The following is a 9,471-nucleotide window of genomic DNA, read 5'->3' on the forward strand; positions in this document are numbered from 1 at the left end:
TCATGTTTCCTAAAGTCATCTTCACAACCTCGGCTTCCCTGAATTTTTAAAAACTGTTTTCTTAATTCTTTTTCTTTTTTAAACTCTTACTTTTGAAAGAAGTTCAAATTTACGGAAAATTTGCAAGCGTAGTACCCAGATTCACCACTTGTTAGCAGTTTGCCGCATCTGCGTTATCATTCGTTTCATGTATGTAAAGTATTATTTTCTGAATTATTTGCGAATAAGTTGCAGACATGTCCCTTCTACCCCTAAATATTATCACACCTATATCCTAAGAACAGGATGGTTTTTGGCCTAACTAGGTTCCAATGATCAAAATCTAATGTACACTTTGCACTCAAACTTTGCCAGCGGTCCCAATATATCCTTTCTACTTAGCAGCGCAGTCCCATGGAACTTCCCGCAATGATGGAAAAGGCTGATGAGCACTTAAAACTTGCCTAGTGTAACTGCCAGAGTCTAATTTTCATTTAATTTAATTTTCATTGAAATAGCCGCCTGTCCCAGTGGCGAGGGGTCAGCAGAGTGGACAGCTCGGCTTTACATCAACCCCCACTCCACCCTCATTCCACCTTCCCAGGCTTTAAACAAACCATTGTAAACTCCGAGTGCTCTCAGGAGAGTTCCTGTTTCTCAGAGGTCATGGCCTGAGGGCTTCCAGGCTGAGAGGATCATCAGGTGTGCTTTGTTTAGCCAGCCTGAGGTTTTAAAAAGAGGTTGGCGGCGTGGCCTACATTTCAAAGCCGGGCAATTGCGCGTGACATTTGGAATGTCTGGCTTTTCAAAAGAAATCAAAGGCCTGACCACGAGGCTGCTTCCTCCACAGGGGCCCCCCTCCCAGATGGGCCCCACCCTGGCCAGGCATTTGAGGGCTGCTCCACTGCGCCTTCCTGGGGCCTCCTGACCCTCTGCAGAGTCTCACCTCGGGAAGAAAGGCCAAGGAAGGCTGTTTCCTCTAGGAACGGAGATGGGAGAGCCGCCTGGTGGGGATGAACCTGATTCATTGGAATTAACCCCTGCTCTTTTCTCCAAGGGATTTCCTCCACTCAGGCTCAATTCCAAGAATTACCAGCTGAGTGGCCTACCTGCCTTGAAGGTGGATGAGAAGTCCTCGTTTTTAAAAAAAAAAAAAAAAAAGACAAAACTTATTTACAAAACCGAAACAGACTCACAGACTCATGGGTATTTATTTCCTAGCTTGAGTTATAATCCAATACTAGTTTATTTTGTTGCTGAAATTGTTCCAGATTTGGCTACTGGGAGCTCTTCCAGTTGTCTCCTGTGTCTCTTTGACATACCTGTATCATTGTGGGGTTGTTCTTTTGTTTTGACGCTTCCTTACTTTCTGGCATTCAAGCTGCTCCAAGCTCATCTTGTGTATTTCCTGCCCCGGTCCTAGAATCAGCCATTTCTCCAGGGGGCTCTGGTTCCTTTTAGAATGGCATTAGAAGCCAAGATTTGGGCACTAGGTGTGCTTGTTACAATTGGGGTGTCTTTGCTTCTAGACCTCCCAGCTGACAGAGCAAGGTAATGTATGTATATTAACCTGTGTATATATTCATACTTATAAATAATTCCATATGTAACTATCTGTGTCTATACTAAGCTAAACATGAGTTCACACTGATGTTTCCAAGTCTAACCCATTACCTCATGAGTTATCTTGAATTCCTACTCTCATGTTGGCCCCCTCCATCCACCATCCACTTATTTAATTGTTCAATTCCAGTGCACGTGTACAGCAATGTCAGAATGGTAACCCATAACCCCACAGAAAAATTGTATTACCTCCAGGACTGCTTACATGCAGTTTCTTTGCTTTCAGTTTTACAGATTTCATTCATTTCCACTTTTACTTATGTCAGCACTTCCCCCACCCCTTCAGTGAAACTTTTCAGATATTTGTAATAGAGTTTGTTTGTCACATGCTGAATTCCATTCTGGAATTTTTTCCTAACCTCCTAAATGATTTTTTTTTTTTTTGAGTTTTCAGCACACATTAAGGTTCACTATTTGCGCTGTAAAGTTCTTATGTCATGACAAATGCACGTGTCATGTATTCACCACTACAATATTATACAGCATGGTTTCGCTTCCCTAAAAATCCCCTGTGCTCTGCCTACTTAACCGTCCTCCCCTCCCCTGACCCCTGGCAACCACTGGTCTTTTCACCGTCTCTATTTTTGCCTTTTCCAGAATTTCATATAATTGGAGCCATTATGTATCCTTTTTAGACTGGCTTTTCCCACTTAGCAATATGTATTTAAGATTCACCCATGCTCTTTTGTGACTTGATAGCTCATTTCTTTTTATCACTGAATTAGATTCCATTGCATGGGTGTACCAAGGTTTGTGGATCCATTCACCTCTTGAAAGACATCTTGGTTGTTTCCACTTCTTGGAAATTATGAATCAAATGTCTATAAACATTCACACATAAGTTGTTCTGTGGACAAAAGTTTTTAAATCAGCTGGATAAATACCTAGAAGCATGATTGCTGATCATATGGTCAGCCTGTGCCTGGCTTCATAAATTTCTTCCAAAGTGTCTTCCACTGTCTTCCAAAGTGACTGGACCATTTTGCGTTCCCACAAGAAATGAACGAGTCTTCCTGTTTTTCCATATCTTTCCCAGCAATTGATATAGTCAGATTTTTTGGATCTTAGTCATTCTTGTAGGTGTGTAGCAGTAATTCATTGTTTTAATTGGAGTAATTTTTTTAATATGGCCCTCTGTGCTTCCAAAATGAGATGGCTTGTGATATTAAACTACATGGAAATAGGATTTTAAAAGAATCAGAAAAGAAATTGAGTGAAATGAATAGAAAATGGGTATGACCAGATAACTGGACTGGTTTATGACTGTATTTTACTAAATTCAGCTTTACATTGCAAACAGATTCTTTTATACCTGAAACGAATGCACACAAGATTACTTGGAGGGACGAAGTTTTTTCTGGCTCCAAATTTAAGTAGAAATGTATCTCGTGAACTTGAACTAATAGGCATTGGATGTCATAAAAGACGGTGTCATCAACCAGTTTTACAACCATAGCAGTATGTTTCCAGCAGAAGTTCCTTTTATCTGCCGTCCGTGGAAGCTGCCTCCTTCAGCCGCCTCTTCTTCCTAGAAGTCAGGATTTGCTGCAACATGTGATTAAAAGCATCAGTATGTCTTACTCTAAAGAATTTTAGAACAACAAGCATGATGACCTGGATGTTTTAAACCATGATAAATACTTGTGAGTTGAATGAAGGTGGTGTAGACACCATCCTACTTGGCGATGTGGGATGGTTGACGTGTCGGGTGTCTGCCAGTGGTCCCCACATCTGCGACGATTCTCTCTGGAGACCAGGTTGAGAATAAAAGCCGCGTCTGCTGCAACCACAGCAGGCTTTCACTCATTTAATTCTGGCTTTTCAGCACTAACTTGGGATTTAATTCCCATTTTGCTACCCTCTGGAGAAGAGCCTGACTTTTCTTGCATTCTCTTAAAGTGCAGTGGTGTGCCTCCACTGGCAGAGACACCTAGGTTTGAAGGGAGCTCTGCATGTGAGATCTCCGCACGCTGGTTATACTTTGGGGTGGCTGTGTGTGCAAGAAAGAGCGTTTACTGAGTGATTAGTATTCACCTGACATTTGTGGACGCTGAAGACAGAGCAGTGGGAGGAAACGCAGCCATCCGACAGCCTGTTTGTGTATCTCAGCCACGAGATGGAGAGAAACAGGTGAACTAATTAAGCTACGTGCCCTGTTTTTATAAATCCACTACGCAGAGTGCACTGTCCAAAAGGGAAAAAAGCACCAAGGCTGCCAGAAGCTGTTTAGACAGAAAGACAATAATGCTCTTTCTAGAGTGGCCATTTATGCCAACTTGCTGTGAAACTTTCCAAAGCTAATGAGATATTAAATGCATTTTGTTGAGGGAAGAAGCTGATTAGTCTTTGGGGTTTTTGTGTGTGGTTTTTTTTTTTTTTTTTTTTTTTTTTTAATGTAATTGGCAAGGAAAAGTACACGGCTGGAATTTTGGAAGCAACTTGTATTCAGAGCCCTGAGGAACACGTGATTGGCTTTGTGAAAGACGTGGAGACCTCCCTTACTTGGCTGGGAACTTCACAGCAGTTGTGACGTGTAACTAACTTCTCTGGATTGGGTTCATCCAATGACCTTTCCTGGTGTTTGTAGGGCACCCTTCACCTCTGTTTAGATGTCTGAACATTTTGTTTTCTGACAGGACTGTCATGGCTTTCAAAGACAGTTCTCATTCTGGGAGGGGTTTTCAAACTTGAGGCTTTTCAGAAAACCCATTACATATGATTTAAGCCAGTAATTGATCATTTAACCTATATCAAACCCATAGACAGCCAGTATGGAACTACATGTCACATAACACACAGCTCATCATCTGTCTTATGGAACCAGGGGATTCTTGAAATTGATATGATTGTCATTAAACAACATTAAACCAAAATTTTTTGTTCTCCTTTAAGATGGTTGCTGAAGGTGAGTTTGAAGAATCTAAGTTTAGTTCAACCTAGGTGGGCTTGAAAAGATAATTCTATGTGCTTAAAGGGTCGTTTCACACCAGTTTCTTAATATCAAGCCATCTATGGAAGATTCTTGTCCAAGCTTATATATTTTTGTGTGCGAAATCTCAAGTTGTGTGGGATACTAGTTACCTAATCCAAATACTGGGAGGCTAAATAGTCCCTTCAAAATATCTACCAGATGTGTAGATTGTTGTATGACAGATTAACTAGGTAAAAATAAGAACAGGCAACACACCTGAAAACGCAGATGAAAATCCTTCCAAATTAGTGAACGTGTCAGCACCTCAGAAGGCACGACTGTAACTACAGTGATGACTGTCATCACAAATGATAAATTCAAGTGGAAGCATGGAGTGCTTGAAAGTCTTGAAAGAGCTGAACAAACTTTAAAAAAAAAAGTTTAAACTCTTGCATTACGTAGGAGTAGATGGAGGCAAAATCAAAAGCATCTCAAGGCCAAGTACACATGTGCGAAGCAACACGGTCCAAGAAAGCAGGGAGGAGAGTGAATCAGAGGGTGAGAGCCTGCTGGAAGTGACCAAAGGACAATTCTACTGCCCAAGACTTCTTTGCTGGGTGGGTCTGACTCACCAGCCACCAGGTGAGACCTTGGGGGTAGAGGAGCAGGTAGCAAGTCAAATGTGAAGCCCTGTGTTCGAGCCCTGGTCCCACACTCCCTGGCTGCAGGTCCCGCCTCAGTTTACTTCTCTGAGTCCCAGTTTCCTAGCTGTAAACCAGATAGTCCTGACAGCTGAACCACAGAGTTGTCTGAGGATTAAATGAGGTAACATACGGAAAGTACTTAGTCTCACAGCCAGATGCTGGCAGGTCTAGGATCTCAGTCTGAACAGGGTCCAGAGCCAGGTTCCTGATTGCTCTGCCCTAGAAGAGATGAGACTTGAATGAATGCAAGGCAGTGCTGTCCAATGAAACAAAACATGAGCTACAAAAATGAGAGTCACATGTGTAGTTATAACTTTTCTAGTAGTAACGTTTTAAAAAGGGAAGAACAAGTGTGTTGGGAAAACTGGGCAGTCACATGTGAATCAATGAAGCTAGAACACTCCTTCACCATACAAAAAAATAAACTCAAAATGGCTTAAAGACTTAAACATAAGACAAAACACTATAAACCTTCTAGAAGAAAACATAGGCAAAACACTTTCTGACAAAAATCTTAGCAGTGTTCTCCTAAGGCAGTCTACCAGGCAATAGAAATGAAAGCAAAAATAATCAAATGGGACCTAATTAATCTTATAAGCTTTTGCACAGCAAAGGAAACTATAAAAAGACAACCTATGGAATGGGAAAAAATATTTGCAAATGATGCAGCTGACAAGGGTTTAATTTCCAGAATATATAAACAGCTCATACAACTTAATAACAAAAAACCAAACAACCCAATCCAAAAATGGGCAGATCTAAACAAATAATTCTCCAGTGAAGACAAACAAATGGCCAATAGGCACATGAAAAAAATGCTCAATATTGCCAATTATCATAGAAATGCAAATCAAAACTCCAATGAGAAATCACCTCACATGGTTAGAAAGGCCATCATTAAAAAGCCTAATGCATGACTGGGACATTGTGCTATACACCAGAAATTGATACATTGTAACTGACTGTACTTCAAAAAAACCCAAAAGTCCATAAACAATAAATGCTGGAGACGATGTCGAGGAAATCCTTCTACACTGTTGGTGGGAATGTAATTTGGTCCAGCCATTATGGAAAACAGAGTGGAGATTCCTTAAAAAACTAAAAATAGACTCATCATACTATCCAGCAATCCCACTCCTAGGTATATATTCTGGGAAAACTCAAAATTCAAAAAGATATATGCATCCCAGTGTTCACAGCAGCACTACTTACAATAGCCAAGACATGGAAACAATCTCAAAGTCCACAGACAGATGACTGGATAGAGAAGCTGTGGTCTATTTATACAATGGAATACTATTCAGCAATTAAAAAAAAGAATAAAATAATGCCATTTGCAGCAACATGGATGGACCTGGAGGTTGCCATACTAAGTGAAGTAAGCCAGAAAGAGAAAGAAAAATACCATATGATATCACTTACATGCAAAATCTAAAAACAACAATAACAACAACAACAACAAAACCAATGAACTTATTTACAGAACAGAAACAGACTCACAGACATAGAAAACAAACTTATGGTTACCAGAGGGGGAAAGGGGTGGGGAGGGATAAACAGGGAGTCTGAGATTTGCAGATACTAACTACTATATATAAAATAGATAAACAACAAGTTTTTCTGTAAGACACAGGGAACTATATTCAATATCTTGTAGTAACCTGTAATGAAAAAGAATCTGAAAAGAAATACACAAATGTACGTGTATGACTGAAACATTACGCTGTACACCAGAAATTGACACAACATTGTAAACTGACTGTATTTAAATTTTTTTAAAAAAAAAGATGGGATTGATTAGATTTCTTTTGACCGGTATCCAAGGTATTCAGGTGGGTCCTCTGGATTACATGGTTGATGAGATTCTGTGGTCAAAGAAGTTCTTTATCTGATGAGATTATATTGATGACGGGTTTATCCACTATATATAAAGAGAGCTCACCGTCCAGATGGGACTTAGCTCGCAGAGAGTTTGCAAAGCGAAGGGGCTCCGAGCTCCAAGTGTGCTGACCGGGACCTCACTAGAGAACTGGCTTCACTGGCTTCTCCATCGATTTGGATTCTGACCCGAGGAACAAGGAGGTGTGTGAAAACCTCCCGTTGAGAAGACAGAGCGCGCGCGGGTCACAGTCTCCGGGCCTGAGAGATGGGGAACTGCCTGAATCCCCGCACCGCCGAGGATGTCTTCGTTCCCGAGTCCCCCGTGCGCTTCGGCGGGAGGAGACGCTGGGCTCGCTCCCCGGAGAGGAGACCGCGCCGCCGGGAGTCCCACCAGGCGCGAGCGGCGCCGCTGACCCTGGAGGAGCAGGTGAGGGTCGCTCAAAGGCTCAGCCAAATACAGCGTCTGCCTGCAGGGGTGTACGGATCGGATGGGTTAGGAGAAGACACGCAGCAGGAGTGTGCGATCTGTTCCATGGACTTCGTTTGCGGGGACCGCACTCGATCTCTGCCCTGCAAGCACGTCTATCATCTGGACTGTATAGACGAGTGGTTGATGCGGTCCTGCACCTGCCCCTACTGCCGCAGGCCCCCGGAGGTGCCGCCGCCTCCAACCCAGGGGAAGAATTGAGTCAGGAATCCTTGTTTGATTTCAAGCAACTCACCGTATTTATGACTGATATTTTGTCACCAAGCCCAAATAAGCCAAGGATTAGGAATTAAAAACATGCACATTTTTTTTACGTTCCAGAATGGTTGCAGATATTGGGGAATAATTTCCCATAATGTAGAATCTTGGGCAGGAAATAGCCTATAAAGCCTTGACTGAGCGTACAAAAATGTAATTACATGTTATTACTTATTGTTTCAGTACAGAGGAACTGTGTAATGTGTTATACTTCAATTAAAAGAAAAAGAAATCCTGACTTCCTTCTCTTTACTCTATAAAATAATGTTTCTCCCCTTTGTGGGACTTCCCTTGGCTTTTGCTATAGCCTGCTTATCCCAAATTGTGATTCTTTGCTGTTCCTGAATAAACCCATTTTGCTTATAAATGATAAATAAATAAAGGAAGAAAGGAAAGAAACATTAAATTTTTGTATTATTTTAAATTATTTCATAATTTAATTTTTAAATTATATAAATTAAATATGAAATATATAAACAACATATACATAATACATAAATTAAATACATTTGTAATCTTAAAATTATTTAAAAATCATTTTGTAAAATAATTTAACCCAGGATAGCCCCCCAAATTATCATTTCAACATGTATCAGTGTAAATAATTATGAGATCACGTCCATGTCTTTTCACACCAAGCATCTGAATCTGGCAAGTTATTTTGCACATCTCTATTTGGATTGTCCATATCTCCAGTGTTCAACAGTACTTGTGTGTGGTGGCCGCCATATTGGATAGCACATGTTTAAAGACTCTCACTGTCTCCCTTAGTCACCCAAAGAGCCAGGCTGCTCTTATTTTCCACAGTCAACTCCCACTGTCCAATCCGGAGCCTCCTTTAGGATGCCAGCCACTTATCAGAATGCCTGAGCCTCCCCCTCCAATCAGCCTTGGGGGCACTGGGACACCAGCCCCATGGACAAAAACCCAGATTCCACTGTCCTGTTGTCTAGATTGGGACCTCAGTTTGCCCACGGCTGGGCAGCCAGTTCTGTGGGTCCACCCTGAGCCTCCCACTCCCTTTCTGCCTGGAGTGAGTCCAGCTCGGTGAGTCAGGGCATGAGCTATGAGTAATCCAGAAGGCTCTGGAACAATTGTCTTCCTGACCAGCTTTTGAATCACCCAAGATCACTCTCCGGGATCAGATCAAGTTGGGGAAATTGGTTCTGCCCAACCAACCCAGGCTTTCAGCCAGGATTTCTCATCTGGTCCCTCCTTTCCTTCTTGGCTCCCAGACAGCCAGGCACTTGGCAGAGGAGCTTGAATTTTCTGGAATTGCTTTTGCAGGGAATTTGGCATCAGCTAATCAGCCCCTTCATGTGGCTGCCATTCTCTCAAGGTTGAGTTCATCAGGTCGTCTTCTTTTTCCCTCACTCTCTCTTTCATTTAAAAAAGCCCTAACCATTAAAATGTAAGATAACTCAGGAAGCTGGAGAGTGGTTTGAATATAATGAAAAATCAAAAGAAGATTCTGGTTACGGTGTGCTGTCAACTTCTCACTTGACTGAAACCAGTCTCTCCGCCTGAGTCCTCGCCCAGAAACTTCTGCAGGTTCTGCTCGGGGCCCCACTGCCCCTGGTATTGATTTAAATACACCGGGGCAAGATTTAAAAATTCTTGCAAGGGAA

General features: G+C 41.9%; 1 protein-coding gene across 1 annotated transcript; it reads left to right on the top strand.

The window, feature by feature from the left end:
* The first annotated feature begins 7,363 nt into the window (after window positions 1–7,363).
* LOC116156336 (RING finger protein 11-like) lies at window positions 7,364–7,786 on the top strand. Its single transcript, XM_064478140.1, has one exon. The coding sequence runs from the start codon at window positions 7,364–7,366 to the stop codon at window positions 7,784–7,786; it is 423 nt and encodes a 140-aa protein (XP_064334210.1).
* The last annotated feature ends 1,685 nt before the right edge of the window (window positions 7,787–9,471 follow it).

Source organism: Camelus dromedarius, chromosome 2, assembly GCF_036321535.1.
Source record: "Camelus dromedarius isolate mCamDro1 chromosome 2, mCamDro1.pat, whole genome shotgun sequence".
In the NCBI taxonomy this organism is placed as follows: Eukaryota; Metazoa; Chordata; class Mammalia; order Artiodactyla; family Camelidae; genus Camelus; species Camelus dromedarius.